The 20,772-nt window shown below is 37.1% G+C and overlaps 1 protein-coding gene across 2 annotated transcripts; it reads right to left on the bottom strand.

Moving 5' to 3' along the window:
* Positions 1–8,108: 8,108 nt before the first annotated feature.
* Positions 8,109–20,321, bottom strand: MRPS31 (mitochondrial ribosomal protein S31). 2 transcript variants are annotated; one of them, XM_039353299.1, is made up of 7 exons: positions 20,164–20,321; positions 18,767–18,991; positions 16,549–16,695; positions 11,896–12,030; positions 10,878–10,942; positions 9,855–10,004; positions 8,109–8,717 (listed from the first exon to the last, which is right to left on the bottom strand). In XM_039353299.1, exons 1-7 carry the CDS (start codon positions 20,253–20,255, stop codon positions 8,458–8,460), a joined length of 1,074 nt encoding a protein of 357 aa, XP_039209233.1. In that variant the 5' UTR covers positions 20,256–20,321; the 3' UTR covers positions 8,109–8,457. The 2 variants fall into 2 exon arrangements, with proteins under 2 accessions (XP_039209233.1, XP_039209234.1); XM_039353300.1 differs by having other exon boundaries at positions 16,549–16,692.
* Between the last annotated feature and the right edge of the window lie 451 nt (positions 20,322–20,772).

The following is a 20,772-nucleotide window of genomic DNA, read 5'->3' as shown; positions in this document are numbered from 1 at the left end:
CCCTCTGGTGCTCTGGTGAACAACCTGATCCCCTCTGCCTTGTGGCAGCCCCTCAGATACTGGAATACTGCTATCATGTCTCCCCTATTTCTTCTTTTCTTTAGACTAGCCAAACCCAAGTTCTGCAGCTGTTCTTCATATGGTTCCAGGCCTTTGATCATCTTAGTTGCTCTTCTCGATTTTTTTCCAAACTCTCAACATCTTTTTTGTGATATGGTGACCAAAACTGGCTGCTGTATTCAAGGTGTGGTCTTACTAGGGCTTTATCAAGCGGTACTAATACTTTGCCCGATCTTGATTCTGTGCCTCTGTTTATATAACCCAAATAATTATGTAAGGTCAGAAGTAAACAACCTGAAATCAGCAACAATATTTTAGCAACAGTATTCAGAGGTTAACTGTTTCTCTCAACTAAAGACACAAGGCTCTCAGCCTGTAACGCCCCATAGAATAGAAAAAGAAGCATTCAAATTGAACCTTGCTTCTAATATAAACAGGGCTTGTATTTTACTCTTGGTAGTTGTTGGATCTCTACTGTACTTTAAGGGCTTGAATTGTTCTTGCAATAAACATAACTTATCAAAGATTGTCATTCTTGAATCACTGCCTGTAAGGCTTCTAATACCAGTTGGAAGAAACCTGACACCAAAGCCAGCAGCTTTATGCTCACGTTTATGGGAGGAAAGAATAACAGGAGTTCATTGACCCAGACTATGCTAACCAATCCTCTCGCAATACTGTTTACTTCTGATCAGATTGCTGACCTCCACACAGCAATAGAACTAAACTAGCGCAATTGATACATCAGAGTTAGGTTTTCACTGGTCACTACAGTATCCCTTTCCTGCTTATTTTTTATGGTCTGTAGTCAATTTTAAAAGGCAGAAGCTATCTACCATTTCAATATCTTCATTATCAATTCTAAGCCTAGATGCTATACCTGTTGTCATTACTTTGGCCTTTGTTGTTGTTGTTGTTAATTGCGAAGTCGTGTCCAACCCATCGCGACCCCATGGACAACGTTCCTCCAGGTCTTCCTGTCCTCTACCATCTTCTGGAGTCCATTTAAGTTCACACCTACTGCTTCAGTGACTCCATCCAGCCATCTCATTCTCTGTCGTCCCCTTCTTCTAGTGCCCTCAATCTTTCACAGCATTAGGCCCTTCTCCAGTGAGTCCTTCCTTCTCATTAGGTGGCCAAAGTATTTGAGTTTCAACTTCAGGATCTAAAGAGCAGTCGGGGTTGATCTCTTCTAAGACTGACCGGTTTGAACGCCTTGCAGTCCAAGGGACTCGCAGGAGTCTTCTCCAGCACCATAGTTCAAAGGCCTCAATTCTTTTGCGCTCAGCCATTCTTATGGTCCAACTTTCACAGCCATACATTGCAACTGGGAAAACCATGGCCTGGACTATACGCACTTTTGTTGGCAGGGTGATGTCTCTGCTTTTTAGTATGCTGTCTAGATTTGCCATAGCTTTCCTCCCCAGGAACAAGCGTCTTTTAATTTCTTGGCTGCAGTCCCCATCTGAGGTGATCTTTGAGCTCAGAAAAATAAAATCTGTCACTACCTCCATTTCTTCCCCATCTATTTGCCAGTAATTGAGAGGGCTGGATGTCATGATTTTGGTTTTCTTAATGTTGAGTTTCAAGCCTACTTTTGCACTCTCCTTCTTCACCCGCATCAAGAAACTCTTTAGTTCCTCTTCACTTTCTGCCATTAGAGTGGTATCATCTGCATATCTTAGGTTGTTGATATTTCTCCTGGCAATCTTAATTCCAACTTTTGATTCATCTAGCTCTGCCTTTCTCATGATGTGCTCTGCATATAAATCAAATAGGCAGGGCGACAGTATACAGCCTTGTCGGACTCCTTTTCCAATTTTGAACCAATCAGTGGTTCCGTGTCCAGTTCTCACTGTTGCTTCTTGACCCGCAGATAGGTTTCTCAAGAGACAAATAAGATGGTCTGGTATTCCCATCTCTTTAAGAACTTGCCACAATTTGTTGTGATCCACACAATCAAAGGCTTTAGCATAGTCAATGAAGCAGAAGTAGATGTTTTTCTGGAACTCCCTAGCTTTCTCCATGATCCAGCGTATGTTGGCAATTTGATCTCTAGTTCCTCTGCCTCTTCGAAATCCTGCCTGTACTTCTGTTAGTTCTCGATCTACATACTGCTGGAGTCTAGCTTGTAGGATTTTAAGCATAACTTTACTAGCATGTGAAATGAGTGCAATGGTGCGATAGTTTGAACATTCTTTGGCATTGCCTTTCTTTGAAATTGGAATGTAAACTGACCTTTTCCAATCCTGTGGCCACTGTTGAGTTTTCCAAATTTGCTGGAAAATTGAGTGTAGCACTTTTACTGCATCGTCTTTTAAGATTTTGAATAGCTCAGCTGGAATACTGTCACCTCCACTAGCTTTGTTGTTGCTCAGATTTTCTAAGGCCATTTCACTTCACATTCTAGGATGTCTGGTTCGAGGTCAATGACTATCTCATTGTGGTTATCTGGGATGTTAAGCTCATTCTTGTATAGTTCTTCTGTGTAGTTTTGCCATCTCTTCTTAATCTCTTCTGCCTCTGTTAGGTCTCTGCCATTTTGGTCCTTTATCATGCCCATCTTTGCATGAAACGTTCCCTTCATATATCCAATTTTCTTGAAGAGATCTCTGGTCCTCCCTATTCTGTTGTTTTCTTCTATTTTTTTGCACTGTTCATTTAAGAAGGCATTCTTATCTCTTCTAGCTACTCTCTGGAATTCTGCATTCAATTGGGTGTATCTTTCTCTTTCTCCTTTGCCTTTCACTTCCCTTCTTTCCTCAGCTATTTGCAAAGCTTCCTCAGACAGCCATTTTCCTTTCTTGCATTTCTTTTTCTTTGGGATGGTTTTAGTTGCTACCTCTTGTACAATGTTGCGAACTTCCATCCATAGTTCTTCAGGCACCCTGTCTATCAGATCTAATTCCTTAAATCTATTTGTCACCTCTACTGTATATTCATCAGGTATATAATTTAGTTCATACCTGAGTGGCCTAGTGCTTTTCCCTACTTTTTTCAATTTAAGCCTAAATTTTGCAACGAGAAGCTCATGATCTGAGCCACAGTCAGCTCCTGGTCTTGTTTTTATTGACTGTATAGAGCTTCTCCATCTTTGGCTGCAGAGCACATAGTCAATCTGATTTCTATGTTGACCATCTGGTGATGTCCATGTGTAGAGCCATCTCTTGGGTTGTTGGAAAAGAGTGTTTGTTATGACCATCGTATTCTCTTGACAAAATTCTATTAGCCTGTGCCCCGCTTCATTTTGTACTCCAAGGCCAAACTTGCCTGTTATTCCGGTTATCTTTTGGCTTCCTACCTTAGCATTCCAATCCCCCATGATGATAATGACATCATTTTTTGGTGTTAATTCTATAAGGTGCTGTAGGGCTTCATAAAACTGGTCAATTTCATCCTCTTCAGCACCAGTGGTTGGGGCATAGATTTGGACTATTGTGATATTGAATGGTTTGCCTTGGATTACTTTGGCCTTTATACTGTATTTAATCATAGTCCCTTATTTTCATTAGGTTCCTTATCTTCACTTGCAAAAATTGGAGATCATTTGCATTTTAAGCTGTGTCATCAGCATAGTATAAGTTGTTGGTGTTTCTTCTTCCAGTTTTAAAACAGTGCTTATTTTCTTCCAATCCAACCTCTCTCAATTAATGTTCAGCATATAAATTGAATAAATAAGGAGAGAGTATACAGCCTTGTCTCAGTTCTTTGCTGACTTGAAGCCAGTCTCTTTCTCCATGTTCCATCTAGACTGTTGCTTCCTGTTCTGCCCATAGTTTCACATGAGCACAATGAAATGTGCTCAGATTTTCAATACACAATCAATACTATACAACTGAAGGTCTTTCTATAATCAATTAAGTGCATACTGACTTTTAGGGGTGATTTGCTTTTTGTTCAACTACCCACTACCCATGAGCAAAAATGTACCTTGCTGCTTGACCTTTTTCTAAAGCCATCTTAAACATCTGGCATATCCCTTTCCTTCTGGAATTCTACTGTAGTGGCCAAAATTGTGGAAACCTTTTGGGAAAAGTGTATTTTTGAAGTCTGATGGTTAACAACACTACTTTTTGGGGGGAGTAGTACCATAAAATTATATATCAATGGAAAGATAATTTAATCAAGAATGTAATGCAATAAAGTTTGTTCAGTTATCTGTACTGTATTCTATCAAAAGTTATAGCCAAATAACCAGAAAAAGGAAGCACAACTTGCTTAGGCTGATATCAGGTAGCTTTCCTTCATCTGATTGTAGCCAATGAGCATGAGTGTTTAGGGAGCCAATCATGTGTCATCTTATTTTGGCAATGAGCCAATCAGATCACAGTAGGATTCAGTTACTGATGTCATGTATTGAAGCTGAGAGGAGGACATTTGTCAGTGTGTTATGTGATCGCTATCAAGTTGGTTGGTTTTTTTTTTCTTTCATTTAGCTTGTAAAACGTAATAAAATTAAGGTAATGGTGCAAAGAGTTGACTGGTTGCCCAGAAAGTGATGTAAAATAGTATTATTAAGTGAACAAGGCTACAGTTATAAAAAAATTAGAAGAAAAATTGGTGGAAACTTAACCAAAGTGGCATTTCTACTGTACACTTTTCCCAAAAGTTTGCCACAATTTTGGCCACTACTGTAAGTGTCATTTTGATAGGATATAAAATTAAAGATACTATATGGTAGTTTGCACACCCTATTAAGTCTCTTGAAATATCTTGCCATAGATTCTTCATTAATTCCTGTAATTTTCCAACCTGGTGCTGATCAGAGTGTATTCTAAATTATCTTGAATGTTGACGTCTCTACAGTGTATTATTTCATTCTTTCTTTGATCTTCATTGAATCAGTAACTACCCATCCAGTGGCATCCTTTAGCATACCAGTCCCAGGTGGGAACCTCCTTCTGAGTTTGGAAAAATCTTTTGCTAAGACTTTCCTTGTTTTTCCATGTCTGTTTCCATTTTCAATATCTTTACGGATGTTGTAATACTGCTACTTGTCTCAGCTCTCTGAAATTTAGCGAGAGAATTTCTCTCACATCTTGCTTGCTTATTTTGTCAGCTTCAGATTGAACTTGGCCATAAAACTTATCAACCTCCTCTTCTTTGCATCAGCGGTTGGAGCATAAAATAAAGTGGTTGATGTATTAAAGGCTTGTCTGTAAAGTGTGACTGATATTATCCAGTGATTGACTGTGTTGTACTCAAGTATTGACTTTGCTACATTCTTCCTTAGTATGAAAGCAACATTGCTCCTTTTCTGTGTGTGTACTGAATAGTAAATGATATTATGAGTGAAAATGTCCAGCTCCAATCCATTTCATTTGTCGATGCCTAAGCAGTCAATGATTCATTTTATCTTTCACTAAGTTGAGGTTTCCCATGTTCACCTTCCCATTGCCATTCTCTCTATCTGCACTTTGGATGTTTTTCTCCTGCACAGCAACTGATCAGCAACTTGATGTCCTGCAGGCCTTAATTTAGCTACATCACAAACATCATTAGTACTCTGAGATGCTCAGTTCTTCCTCATCTTTAGTGCCATCTGACCTGAGGGGCCCATCGTCTGGCACTCTATTGGCATAATTTAATATTTTCTATCCATGTGGGTTTCTTGAAAAAAAAATACAGGAATGGTTTACACAGGCTTCTCCTGTGAAAAATGAAATAATGCATTTGCTATTGTCACTAAAATGATCATCCACTACCAGCCTCTTCTTATGTCAGTGCTGCCCAATATAGGAGCATGCTTGCTTTAGCTGGGCACTCGGAATGACTTTCACATCTTGGGCGACCCTTCTTCAAATATATTTCTGCTGTTCTATTCATGTCTGCCAGGAACATCCCCACCACTATGAAGGAGCGCAGCAGGACTTGATGGGGAGGCTACTGTAAATTATGGTTAGTGCACAGACAGATATTTCAACTGGATTTGGCATTTTTGTCTACCTATCCAGTCCTTTTCAAGAACCTGGGATTGGCAGATATTGTTTAATATTATTAAAGGTATTTGTCGCAGGATGTAAGCTGTTCCAAGTGAAGCTGTCTTTTGCAATTTACTGAGGGTGATTTTGTCAATGCCAGTAGTGTTCAAGTGGTGCTCCAGATCTCAGTGGATTTGATTTGTAATCGCCACGTTGCTAGATGTCCAAAAATGTCAACACCTAGTGGGTCAAGTGAGGGTCTGTGATCCTGAAACCCTTATAAACAGAAGAACAATGACACCGACATCCGCTAAACTCTGCTGAAGATGTTACCTAGTTACCTTCCTACACCTTCACCCTCTTCCTACACCCGAACTATAGATATTCATCACTATTGCTTACCTAATATTCTTGCCTCCCATTTTCCCCATAACAACTCTGTGGAGTAGGTTGTTCTAAGAGTGACTAGCCCAGTCACCCAGCCACCCTTTGGGTCTAAGAGAGACCTAGAACTCTCTCTCTTCTATTTTCTTAACCAGCACCTGAACTACACCAAACTAGATTGCCAGGAGTTATTTTAAATTCAAACGTTTTGTGACATTGTTCTAGGGGGGGGGGGGAGACCAAATTTAGAAACAGAGATAAAAGTTATTTTTTTTTAAAAAAAATAAGAAATGTTTTCACGTTATCTTGCTTTCATAGCAAATTCTTTTGCAAGCTATTGCTTAGCTATTATATAGGGTTACTCTTTTTTGGAGTCTGGGGAGATATTTACTTTAGCAAGGTGAAATAGGTCAACACTGACATCTTGTGGGAGAGAAAATGTGGTACAGTATAGCTTCTTTTCCTCTAATAATCAAACAAATGTTTGCATATATTCCTCAACTGTATGAACTATATTAAATCCCATTCCCTAAATGTTTACGTTATGCCGCTAATTATAATTAACTATAGGCTTAGATTCTTTCTTTGCTGGTCTGGTCCTTAATATTGACAGATGGTTTTCAATCCAAGTGATAGTTATCCTTTAGGCTTGCACTACCCAAGCTTAAGTTTATATCATCTTATCTACTCCTACAGAAGTATGATCAGGCAATATTATTTCTAAAGTCATGCATTACGGATATAAAATGAGCCTGACTTAAGTTGATTTCCTAAGCTTCCCTAACCAAAAGCAGATTAACATCTTCTAAGCAGCTTACAAAACCACAGAAGATAATTATAAGAAGTTATATTCAGTTATATTAAAGGGAATATAAGAAAACTTATGGTGCGTATGTTCATATGGAGATGAACAGTTGATTATGTTTCTACACTCTAATTCTATAGATATTAACACGGCTCTTATTTTCTGAATACCAATTCTATCTTTTTTAAAAAAACTTTCCAATGATTTCTCTGTAACATGTAACGTTGCAAGAACACTGATATTTCTACCTTATACTTGTCCAACACCAACAGAAAAATTTGATTGGCTGGGTGGAAATCTAAAAACCAAGCAAATAAACCACAATATCATGCTCAACAACCAGCATTTCCTTTGAACTGAAAGGATCTCATTTGCATAAATTAATGCTATTATCTTGTCCTTGTAAAACAGTAAACTTACTAGGGACTAAGAAAACTGGAATATAACTTAAGCTGCCTATTGGATGGGATTAAAATATACAGTATGTACATTATTCTCATGAGAACTGTTGAAAATGTATTGGATAGAAAAATAGAGAAACATTAACTGAAGTGGCATAATTAGCCAAAAAATGGAATTTACAATACAGGTAATTTGATTTTTTTAAAATTATGTTTAAAAAAAACACTGAAAAGAATGGGAGAGTTGAAAAATCAGACAAAGCTGATAAATACATGGGATTAGTAATTCAGTTTTGTTTAAGTATTTCAAGCTGTATCTAATAGTATCTTCTTCAAATTCCAAAGCAATCAGTGAGTCTGAATAAAAACTTATTTTAACATATATGATTAGCTGTATAGAAGCACACAGACATATACAGTTGAGAATGAAGGCAAAGAAAACATAAGGTGGTGCAGTATATAGATCCATGTGGAGAGGAACAGCATATCTTTTTGCAAGATATTTTTTTCTGAAATAAATTTCAAACAATAAACAAGTTCAATATTCCATTCTGTTTAAATTGTGTTGAAAATAGGGAAATAAAACTAAAAATACAGAAAGGATTATTTCGAAGTGCTATACTATTAGTGAGCATTACCAATGAACATCAGTTGGTGGTTTCTCTTTAATCTTCAGACTGATTTCACACCAATATTTTTAGAGCAAAACATTGTAAACACTATCTTAAGAACATTAATAAACAGAAATATACATTTTTATTCAACAATTTGCAAGCCAGATTAAACCATCTTTGCCAGTTTTGATATCTCTGAATCAGGTTCTTTCTGGATTATGACGTACAACTTCCAAATGATTATTTACATGAGGACAGGACTTTTTGAGTTTTCATTTCGATATGTTCTCTATTTGAATCAAGGCTTCCTTCTCATGGGCTTCAATTTCCTTAAGCAACTGTTCTTTTTCCTTGAAATAATCCCGGAACCATTGAATGTGTTCTATTTTTTGTTTCACACTTAAATAGGGGTTTTTGGAAAGTCCACATGCTACAAGTTCCATGAAGTGGCGAATTGGCCCTTCTTTAGGAAAGTCTGCCAAATGCTTATCCAGAAATATATGTTCATAAAATTCACCGTCATCTTCAAGTCCTGACAAAGTTAAGGAAAGGATACAATCACTGTCAAAAAACTTCCAATTCACAACCTCCCTGAGCAGACTGCAGTACCTTGTCTTACAATTCACAAATTATTCGCAAACATTAATCCCTGTTGTCATCTAAGCCAATATTCCCGTTGATATCTTGAGCTTTAAAAAGCCACTCTGATAATTATTTGTTTTTAGAAATACTGCAATAGTGTTTATAAATTCAATACACTGCTCAGCTGACCATGTGGAATGAAAAGCTTTATGCATCCTCTTGTGCTATCTGGATATCTCAAAAAGACATTTAAATTTTTGAGTCTGCCATTCAACTTACATTCTACTAAAGAGATGTTTAAAAAGTCAAATCGATAAAATTAAAAAAGAGCAGATTATTCGTGTATATTTATCAAATTTATATACCTCAGTACTCATCGTTAATTGGTTCCGGGAGACACTATGAGTACCAAAAACAATGAGTACCAAACCATTTTTTCCCATAAAGAATAATGTAGGGTCACAAGGCAGCCGACACCGACAGGTTCTAGCTTGTGTATTGAGTACCAAATGATGAGTACAGGGACAAAATTTTCGTATCAAAATGTGTTGAGTACTAAATTTGATGAGTTTCAATGCAATTGAGTACCAAGGCACCACTGTACTTGCCCGTCTTGCAGTTCGAGGTGACTCTTGATTGAGGTGTATCTGAGGGGACCTCATACATGTAGGTTTTATCTTTTTCACTTATCAAATGAAATTATGTTCTGTTTTCTTCATTTAGCTATTTGAAGTAGCCCTTAAACTCATTTTGAGGACACAAAGTAAAAGGGATCACTTTGTTTTCCCAGAGACTATCATAAAAAATGATGCTAACTCAAAATTAGTTTCTTTGTTAATTTATTTAAACAAAATAAAATAAAAAACAGCTATGTTTGAAAGCAGCTAAAGGTAAGTCTCAAAAACAATATGCAAATTCTGCAAATGACTTACATATATATAATATAATATAATATAATCATATAATATAATCATATCACATAACATTACATTTTTTCAGCTCCCTCCAAATCCAATTCCCCAAAATCTCCATCCCAAATTTTCACTGAGTGGCAAAACCAAGTGCAGAGTCCTTTCAGGATACTCACCAGCTTCATTGTTAATTGGGAACTCCCAAAGTTTTCCCTCATTTGTCCACTGTATCATCTCCTCAAAACCATTCTGTGGTAGATGTGAAAAGTTTGATGTAATAGCTTTGGCAAATTCCAGATCCCAAATTGTTGGTATTGCTACTGCGTCTAAATTGTCAATGTATTAAAAAAAAAAACACCATCAAGCCAAGTTATCCACAGAAATGCTATTCACTTGAATTGACAAATATATATAGAGAGAGAGGGGGGGGAGGAAGGAAAGGGGGAGGGAGGGAGGGAGAGAGAGAGAGAGAGAGAGAGAGAGAACATCATGGACAATTTTCTTCTGGGGATACAGCTTTTCTATAATTAGCATGTAAATGCGGTCAACTATTTAAAAATGCTTTGGAATAGGTGCTGACAAAATGCCTCTAAGAATATCCTTTCCAAATCCCATTAAAAAACCTAATATGCAATACAAGTAGTCTTCAACTTATGACAACAACTGAGCCAAAAATTTCCATTGCTAACAATTGTTAAGTGAGTTTTGCCCCATTTTACCACTTTTCTTCCCATAGTTGTTAAATGAGTCACTGCAGTTGGTAAATTAGTAACATGGCTGTTAAGCGAAATCCAGCTTCCCCATTGACTTTGCTTATCCGAAGGTCACAAAAGGGGATCACGTGGCCCCTGGACACTGCAGCCGTCATAAATATGAGTCAGCTACCAAATGTCTGAATTTTGATCACTGGTGAGTGGGGATGCTATAATGGCCGTAAGTATGAAAAATGGTCATAAGTTACTTTTTTAGTGATGTAACTTTGAACGGTCACTAAATGAACAGTTGTAAGTCGAGGACTACCGGTATCTGCCTCAAGTTCCTCATTAGTGGGAACCTAGGATGCTGTTTCTGTAGGCTAAACATTGATTAAGATGGTTTGTGGCATGTTTAAGACTATTGCATTGAGCATAGAATGGATGAGTTTCATTACACTCAAATTATCTTCCTGGCATGATTATAGTAATTATTTTGTGACTAACCTGTTTCATGTGCTCCCTTTGATTTAGGAGTGAAAATCTGTAGCCTTTCTCCAGAAAAGAGATTCCTAAAAATAATAATAATAAAAAAATATCCTTTTGGTAGAAGACGTCAAAGGATCCAATATGAATAATTCCAAATTCTCTCCTTAACAGTTTGAAATCTTAAACATACTCCTCTGATCTATTTTCAAACAATCATCGCCCACACATTTTTCAAGCATGTAACAATGAATATATTCATACATTGACATATATACATATATAACTAAATTAAATTTATTTATAAAGATTTATGTGGCCACCCAACTTGCCAAAATGTGACTCTAGGCATCAGGTCCATAAAAGGCATCCCTTCTTTTTGTGCTGGATAGCCACAGCTGAAGAATAATGTTGAATTTAAAAATTCACATATTAGATTTTACAGACTAGTTAAGCCTTAAGCTATTTTATTAAGCCTGATTTTTATGGCATATTAAAAATGTGACAAATCTAATTCACTGTAGCACATCACAATAAAGGGGGGAGGGGAGGTTCATAATGACAAAGAACATGGCATGCTTCAACACAGCCACATTTGATTATCCTTGTACAGGTAGTCCTTGACTTTTTTTTGAGCCAAAATTTCTGTTGTTAAGCAAGGCATTTGTTAAGTGAGTTGTGCCTCATTTTATGACTTTTTGCCAGAGTTGTTAAGTGATTCACTGCAGTCCTTTAGCAAATCTGGCTTCTACCATTGACTTTACTTGTCAGAAGCCAGCTAGGAAGGTTGTAAATGGTGATCACATGACCCTGGGAGAGTACAAGGGTCATAAATACATGTCTGTTGTTGCCAGTGCCTGAATTTTAATCATGTGACCATACGGATGCTGCGTACGTGTGAAAAACAGTAACTTTTTTCAGTGCTATTGTAACTTCAAATAGTCACTAAACGAATAGTGGTAAGTCGAGGACTACCTGTAATGAGTTATAAATTCAGGATTTTAAAGAGATACACGCAGAAACTCATCAAGTAAAGTACCTTTTAATTCTATTGATTTCATTAATATGGGCCATATTGCCATCTTCGTCTTCATCACATTCAATTTCACTGGATGCACTCACAGCTTTTCGTTTCAGAGGTTTTCTTCTAATTTTCATGCTTGCCATAATTTTGCTAAAATTAAAAATATTAGCATATATTAATATTAGGATGTATTGAAGGATGCGTAGTACAGATTTTTTTTGTTCATGTTAGCTATTCTGATGCAATAAAGAAACATAAATGTGAAAATGTAAAGAAAAATTCAATTGGGTGGATGTTCTGAAACCTACTTTTTTTCCCTTCCAACTTCCCCTTTTTTTAAAAAAAATCTATCTGATGTTTCACAAACCAGAAACCTAGCAACAATAGCTATATTTTTTGTATTTGAACTATGGTAATAAGCTAAAGAACGATGCCAAGAATGCTTTTAAAAAAACAAATAAACTCCACCATCTTTACACAATTTACAAAATAATAAAACTTGATCTGCCCTTCTCTGGAAGATCAGCTGGAACAAGGCTACCTTCCCTACTGTCTTAGAATTCAGTAGGAATAGGCACCTATTCCTGGCAATGGTCAGTGGTAATGTCTTCCCAAGCATTAGGGCGATAACGGAAAATGCTCTGTTTAACCGTGTATTGTTTGTAAGAGGTAGATTGAAAAATAAGTGAAGGTGGTTACTGACTCCAGATCACAAAGAATTCTGTAAGTCAATACAAGCACTTTAACTAGATTTGGCTGCTGAAGGTCAGAGAAGTTCTGTTAATGAAGTATGAAGATGCACCTGACTGCTGATCTAGAGCAGGCATGTCAAACTCGCAACGTCTTGCGACCTTTTCCCCATTGCCGGCAATGGGATGGGCGTGGCTTCGGCGTGACACATCCGGCCCGCGGCTCAGCAATTTGACATGCCTGATCTAGAGGACAGGCAAAAGATACTGTTAGCAAAACTTTCAGAGTGTTTCCAAAGGAAGCCCAAGTATCAGTTTTCCAATATACAAACCTATGGATGGTAGAACAGGAACCTGGAAGCATACCTGAAGAGGCGTTCAGTACCTGGCCACCCAGTTTTCTAATAGCAAGCAATTTAACCACATTTCCGGATCAGATTCTTATATTGGATTTTAAATAAATAAGAAAGCAGGGTGGTTTAACCGTAGTCTTCATATTGACTATATGCTCCATCAGCTGACCTAAGGGCTCCATCTGATATTCACAAAGACCCGCTTCAAGATGTTAATAGGTTTACTGGGTTTTAACAACATATTAATGACATCTTATTCCATAAAGCTCAATATATATATTGCCTCTTCCTATAGGTATTAAAAGGCCTTATCAGCACAAGGATCCCCCAAAACACTACATGCCCAACTATTTAACCTTTAACTATTTAAACTTTAGCCTTCCTAACCTGTATCTTTCAGAAACACTGGATCTATTAGTTCCCATACTTTTTAGCCAACTGGTTTTGGAATGCTGGGACTACAGTGCCAAATATCTGGAGAGCACTCACTGAAGATTGCTCTACTTTTTTTAGTTGTTTTGAAGGAGGCTTACTTGTCACATTTTTAAAGAGGTATCAACTGCACTGACTGCAACTTTCCAGCTCAGGCTAGGAGAGCAGCCTGGAGAAGATGAGATTAAAGGAAAGGCTTGTGGCAAACTAAAGTTTTAATTGAAGAAAACACTAATATGCTGATGTTCATCATTGACAAGCAGTATGATGAACAAACCAATTATATTGATTTGGTAAAAACACCAGTTTATTTCATCCACAAAATGGCTAGCTCTGATTTTTTTTCCTTCAAAATCACTCTTAATAGAAAGAGCAAGCACTCTAGAATGTATTCTTTTTTTCCTCTAAACAACATATTACTATTGTCACTGTATTTTCTGTGATCCATCTGAGCTAAAATTAAACAAGATCTCTATTAGGCTTTTTCATGAATTATTATGTCAGAGTACAGTGGGATCGAGAAAGAAAATGTTGTTGTGAACATATACAAAATTAGGGTCTGAATGCCACCCTTTGAATATCAATCTTAGTTTAAAGATCTGGGATATTGAAGGTGTATCTTAGTTCTAAATGTTATTTATAATAAAGTTTAAACCTTTAATGTATTTGTGAAATTATGCCGTAATTTCCACTGAGAATACTCATTCCACCGTCATATTCTGTATTGTTATAATTTCCATTCAGCAAATATTCAGTCTTTCCTATGTTTACAAACCAAACTAATAGTGAAGATTTTGTAAAGCAGTGACACCCATAGGTTATCTTATATCACTGCAAAGAGAGAAAAGCTTAGACATAATTTACTAGCAGAAATCCAAGACTATATTCAATTACACAGGGATACATTTATTCATTTCTTATTGAGAAAAATAAATTATTTTCTGAAAGTAAAGTGAAGTATTTTGTTTTATATGCTAGGTATTTAAATCAGAATATATATTAACCTAACTACTGTTTGATTCAATAAGGGATTATTTAAATGAAACACAATATAAGTTTCTATTAATGGGTAAATATTAAACTGAAGACCTAAATGTCTGGTAAGGATGTGCAAATTTATAAGTCCAAAAACAGACCATTCCAGAAAACTGGGATGCTTCATTTCCCTCTGGCTCCACTAAACTTCTCCAAACTGAACTAGTTCAGCATTTTCTTGTCTCTAAATAAGAAGCTTGAATTGTCCTGGATATAATGTTCCAGAAATTACAGACCTATTCTGGTGCTGAAACATCCCTGGAATACCTCAAATCACTTCAGGTTTTGAGGATTTATGTCTGGAAAGTGCTGCAGTGCCCTCCCTATCTTCCCCCCAAAACAGCAGGATCTGAGGAAAAAAAATCTGACATGACGGAGAGAACCAGAACATTCTCCATAACAGTCAATTCCCAGATCAATGGATTTTACACACCTCTAGTATTCAAGAGAGGAATCTTGAGGAATCTTTGTTAAAGCAGCCGTATGCCATTATTATGCAGCTTTCTGCAGTCTAGCATAGTGGTTACCGTGCTGTACTGTAAATCAGGAGACAAGGAGTTCAAGTCTTCCCTTAAGCATGAAAGCCAATCAGGATTGTTGTGGGGAAAATAGGAGGCAGAACCATTATTTACACTACCTTGAATTTTACATGAACATGAACAGGCTAGAAATTTAATAATAAAATATTTTAATCAATGTCATTGGAAAGCTAAAAAACGTAAACAGTAGATACTGCCATCCATACATTACTTGTACATTGTATTTTTTATAATCTTTAATTGTGTATTTCAAAAAAAAATTAAGCAGATTAGTTTATAGGCTGAATTCGATTTCTAATACTGCACATTTTGATATATCAGGGCTCTATGGGCTAGGCCAGGCAATGTACTGTCATTTTAGTACTGCTCTTGGAATATTGTGAACGTTGGTTACCCTTAACAAAAGATAATTAAAGGTCATAATAATTTCACAGATCACTATATTTCTGTTTGCCATTTATAAATGGATCCATTTACACAGATCCATTTACTTCACTGCAATAATTTGAAACAGGCAATAGGTACGATAGTCCTTGACTTACAACAGTTTGTTCAGGGTCACTGTAATTAAACAGTTTGTTTAGCTACAATGGCACTGAAAAAAAGTGACTGATGACTATCTTGCACACTTGACTGTGCCAGCATCCCCGTGGTTCACGTGATCAAATTTCAGACATCTGGCAACAGACTCATAATTATGACCGTTGCAGTGTTCCAAGGTCATATCATCAACTTTTTGCGACTTTCTGACAAGCAAACTCAATGCAGAAGCCAGATTCACTTAACAACCAAGTTACTAACTGCACTGATTCACTTAACAACTGTGACAAGAAAGGTCATTAAATGGAGCAAAATTCACTTAACAGCTGCCTCGCTTAGCAACAGAAATTTTGGGCTAAATTGTGGTCGTTAAATCAAGGACTACCTGTATTAGAGTCATGCATTCCTGTTATGACTTTTCTGAAGATCAGAAACAAACATGGAAGACAACAATTGTGAGCCCAGGAAGCAGGACAGCAGCTGTAAAGAGTTGCTGTATTTGTCCTGCATGTGCTCCAAAGCACCTTTTGGAGACTGAATCTGAAGTGCTGAACAGCCCAAATATTTTTCTCCTTCAGGCTGACTGTAATTTGGTTTTACGTAAGTTGTTCTGCAAGAAGCTGGCTAATAGATGGTTCTGCTGAGCTGGCACTTTGATTCAGCAGGTTTAGTATAAATGCATTTTATAAACGTCACTAATTAATCTCTCGGTTAAGCTTGGTAACCCCAAAACCAGTTCTAGCCAGTATTGAGAAAAAAAAGTCTGAAATATACTACTGCAAATATTTCAGTACCATTTGTTGCTGCATATTTGATTTCACACTCTTTTGTGAAACTTACTCAAGGAGAGAGAAGCAGAAAAATGAGAAATTACAGCAATGTGCTGTACATCATCAACTTCAAAGAAATAATGGAAATGAAGAGATTGGTTAAGACTGCTTTAAATCTTGCGACTCCAAATCAAAATCTTTTGCTTTATTTTTAAAATAAAGCAAAAGAAGACAAATAAAAGCAATTATTATTATTTGTCTCATTTCAATGTGACAAGCACATTATGGGAACAGAATTATAGCTACAAACCTTAGGTCAGCCATTCTATGTGCATTCATTTCTTCCTTGTGCTTTTTTACCAAATGCAACAGTTCAGAAGTTGTCTTTTGTTTATCGAAAGGGAGTGAAGATGCAACAGCAGAGGCTGCTTCCTCCAATTCTGGAATATGTTGGCTGCTGAAAAAAGAAATCCAAAATATAAAATGCTCATTTTATATTCTTTGTTGCCCATATTTTGCTAACCTTCTGAAAACAGACAGAAAATTAATAATGAGCAAATGAAGAATGAATGAAGAAATCATCATCCAATATTTTCAGATGGTCACACTGTACTAGCAATGTACAACAAACAGATAACTTCAAGGACCTTTCTCTCCCTTATTCTTCCCAAGTTAACTTGTGACACCCCTTCAAATAGAGAACTGCTCTCTGTAAAGCAGGACATATGTCCACTCGATTCCTTATTAGTTATGGAAAGGATTTTCTAGGCTTTGATATTTATATTGAAAAATAGCTTCATAAATGTAATAATCTAGTCATGGTTAAATTATACCAATTGCATAATGCAGTATTAGACAACTTTAACATTTCACTTATTGTTTTTTCAGGTGATAACCCCTGGCAGATATTTTAAATTATTCACTCTTTTTATCAGAACATTTTGCATTTCAAACTGGTCATTTTCCTATTCAAATTACCTTAATTTGCATAGGAAATTTTCCAATTCCTTTTTTTCCCTTGGGAAATTTGAATCACTATTAATATGACAAAATCTTTGTTCTCAGGAAAGTTTATTCTGAAAAATGAAATGAAAGCCAAATATATGTTTTTTTAAAAAATATATTTAGACCAGTCATCTTATAATTGATCAACATCAGGCAGGCTCCAGATAACATATTTCTAAAACTGCAAGGTACTAGCACAAACAGGATATAACAAGTATTCTGGTTATCTTCATATTTTCATTTTTAAGGGGAAAAAACCCTTACCCATTGGTACACAAAGATCTATCAGTAACGTTTACATGTATCTTTGCATATCCTGCGTAAACCCAAAATAGTCAAAGCCACTGTACTCCATATATTGCTATACTCTAGTTCTCATCAATTGCACATCAACATCGGGAGACTTCAGGACTCCAGATGTTATCCAGAAAACCGAAGGAGTTTTAATCTACTTTCTTCAATCTGTATAATATTTTAACATCCTAGTCTCTCTCATATGCGGCAGACAGAATTCTTTCTGTCTAGTTAGCCGACCAAAATTCTCTAATAGATGATCTGTGATTCACAATGAAAAGGCAGAAGTCAGGACACCAGAACAAGCAGGCAGGAAGACTAGATAATGCTTAGAATGAAAAGAAAACGAAGAGTGACGTGAGAAAACAGTAAAAATCTGGGATTGTTGGGGAGCCCATATAAGGCTTTAGCTGTGGTACTGCAGAACTGGGTTAATAAATTGCTAAAGCCAACAGAAACAGCAGCAGGTATCCTGGTAAAGAGCCAGTGTGATTTAGTGATGAAGGCACCAGGCTAGCCACCAGGAGACTGTGGGTTCTAGTCCTACCTTAACATGAAAACCATCTGGGTAACCTCGAGCCAAGTCATTCTCTCTCAGCCCAACCCACCTCACAGGGTTATTGTTTTGGGAAAGATAGGAGGAAGGAATATTAATTATGTTCACTGCATTTAGTCATTTGTAAAAATAATAAAGATGGGATACAAATAAATAAACATAAAATAAATAAATGGGACTGTCTAGCTCAGAGGTAGGCAACCGTGGCTCTTTTAGGACTCTTGGACTTCAACTCCTAGAATTCCTGAGCCAGCCATGCTGGCTCAGGAATTCTGGGACTTGAAGTCCATGAGTCCTAAAAGAGCCAAGGTTGCCTATCCCTGGTCTAGCTCCTGGAAACTGGTTTGTTTTTTTCTTTGTTCCTTGCCACCACAATTTGGCAGAAAAATTTAAGGAGAGAACTCTTGGGGTCACACCCAGAGCCCACAGGTTTTGAATCCTTCACTGAGAATGATTCCACACAAAATTCTGCAGAATTTTTCCTTCTTTTCACAACACAGTGAGTAAATCTGGTCATTTCTGAATCAGACAGAACACATATCAGATGTTCCTCTGGCTCTTTATTATTTTCCTTTTAAATACACTTATTTATTTACCCTTTTTGGTAAGTAAGTTTCAAACAACTACAGGATTTTTAGACAAACAGCATGAAAGTGTACTCCCATAACTTTACCTTTTTTCATCATCTTCCAGCAATCTGCTTTTGGCATTCTCCATAACCTTTTTCTTTGTACTTAGTTCTATTTTCATTCCATGGATTAACTGCAGCAAATTTTTCTTTTTTTGTACTTGTGTTTTCTGCTCCTGATCTGGTGAAATATTTGCATTGGTGCTGCTGATTTGGTCATCTTCCTTAGTGCAGATGACAGGGGTTGTGCTGAAGAATTTGTGTGCTTTACTAGGAAATATGTAGAAAGCACAAACTAATGATACAAACTGATTTTTAAAATTTTTACAACTTAAAGTCTCATAACAAGAGATCATTATCACAAAATCAGTTAAAATACAAATTACAATCACAATACAAATAATAACAATAATGAAATACATACAGCAGCCAAGAAAATGAGATAATCCATAGATGTTAATATAACCAGGAAATGGACTCCTTCACATACTCGGGATTTCAAGCCAGAGCACATAACTAGGCTTTCAAGGCCTTACAAGTAAATATTTTTCTGGAGAAGAACCATATCTTCTGCCAATAGTATACTGATTTTGAGCAAAAACAAACAGATTGCACATAAAAATTGATTAGAAACAATCTTGTAAGGATTCGGGTTTACAGAATGGGTGCTATCAGATGAGAAAATCCCAAAGATGACACCAGAGATGGAAGAGAGAGTGTGTGTGTGTGTTAGAGAGAGCGAGAGAGAAGCAATGGATGGAAACTAATCAAGGAGAGAAGTAACCTAGAACTAAGGAGACATTTCCTAACAATTAGAACAATTAATTAATGAAAGAATTTGCCTCCAGAAGTTATGGGTGCTCCAACACTGGAAGTTTTTAAAAAGAGATTGTCTGAAAAGGTATAGGATTTCCAGCCTGAGCAGGGGGTTGGCCTACCTCAGAGGTAGGCAACCTTGGCTCTTTTATGACTCGTGGACTTCAACTCCCAGAATTCTGCTGGCTCAGGAATTCTGGGAGTTGAAGTCCACAAGTCATAAAAAAGCCAAGGTTGCCTAGCCCTAGAAGACATCCAAGGTCCCTTCCAACTCTGTAATTCTGTTATTGTAATCATGCATAAAACTACTGTTGCTGAATCAATTCCCGTGTTCACACAGTGCATTAACACTATTCTGATTTACTGAATTAGTCAAATGTGTAGCAACCACAACCAAATCTAGTGTTTTTCGTGAACTTAATCCAAAACTTTCTGAACGAGCTGAAATTAATATAAACCAGGCTTCTTATCACTCTCTCAAGTCTAAAACCTACTGCCTGCGCATGATTCTTCACCAACGTTTGGAAAAAAAAAATGATGCAGAGAAGGGGCAAACATCTGAAAGGAGACTATTATTTGCCTTTGAAACAGGGCATCAAACACCAAGCCACCTTCTCTCCAAGTACCTGCACAAAGCCACAACCACGTCCTCTCTTGGAGTACCGAAGCGAACCAGAGCATAAAACCTCCCGGGGACCCTGACGCTTCTCCGCCACATTATCCTCGAAGCAGCAAGGAGTCACGCACAAGCTTTCTGTACCACAAAGTACTTCCGCCACAAGCTTCCAATAAGCTTCCGCCAGTCCGACCGGAACGCAAGCCCTCGAATGTTGGTTCCGCAGCCAGATAACCTTAGACAGGGAAACCATCGCGGTCGTTTGGATATGGTCGTTTCTCTTTCTAAACAGGAGGGACAGGAACGCCGCCGTTTAAATATTTATTGTATACGTGCTAATATTCAGAGGGTGGGAAATTATGGTTTCCATATCATATTGGTAAGACTCGCCTAACACCCTAAGTCCCAAACCGAACGAGCTACATGCCCTACGTGTAGAGCGAGGTGGCAATCAAGTCTATATGCTGCATGCAAAAGGGGTAGATCCAAGAAGGGAATGGTAGCCCCTCAACTACCAACGCCTAAAAGGCAAATTGAGGGGTCCTTGGTGCTATCTGAGCTTGGTTGTTTTCTTGCAGACGTTTCATTACTAGAGAACAACATCTAGTATTTCATCTGG

Source organism: Crotalus tigris, unplaced genomic scaffold, assembly GCF_016545835.1.
Source record: "Crotalus tigris isolate CLP2741 ecotype Arizona unplaced genomic scaffold, ASM1654583v1 scf7180000018510.657491, whole genome shotgun sequence".
NCBI classification, from domain to species: Eukaryota; Metazoa; Chordata; class Lepidosauria; order Squamata; family Viperidae; genus Crotalus; species Crotalus tigris.
This window is presented reverse-complemented; position numbering and strand designations above follow the sequence as displayed.

What these genes read in the sequence shown, in the direction of transcription:
- MRPS31 (XM_039353299.1), bottom strand. Translation starts at nt 20,255, where the DNA reads ATGTGGCGGAGAAGCGTCAGGGTCCCCGGGAGGTTTTATGCTCTGGTT. An exon ending in CTGGAAGATGATGAAAAAAG is followed by an intron (nt 16,696 to 18,766) that starts GTAAAGTTATGG and finishes TTCTTTTTTCAG; the next exon opens with CAGCCAACATATTCCAGAAT. An exon ending in GAAATCAATAGAATTAAAAG is followed by an intron (nt 10,943 to 11,895) that starts GTACTTTACTTG and finishes TATTATTTTTAG; the next exon opens with GAATCTCTTTTCTGGAGAAA.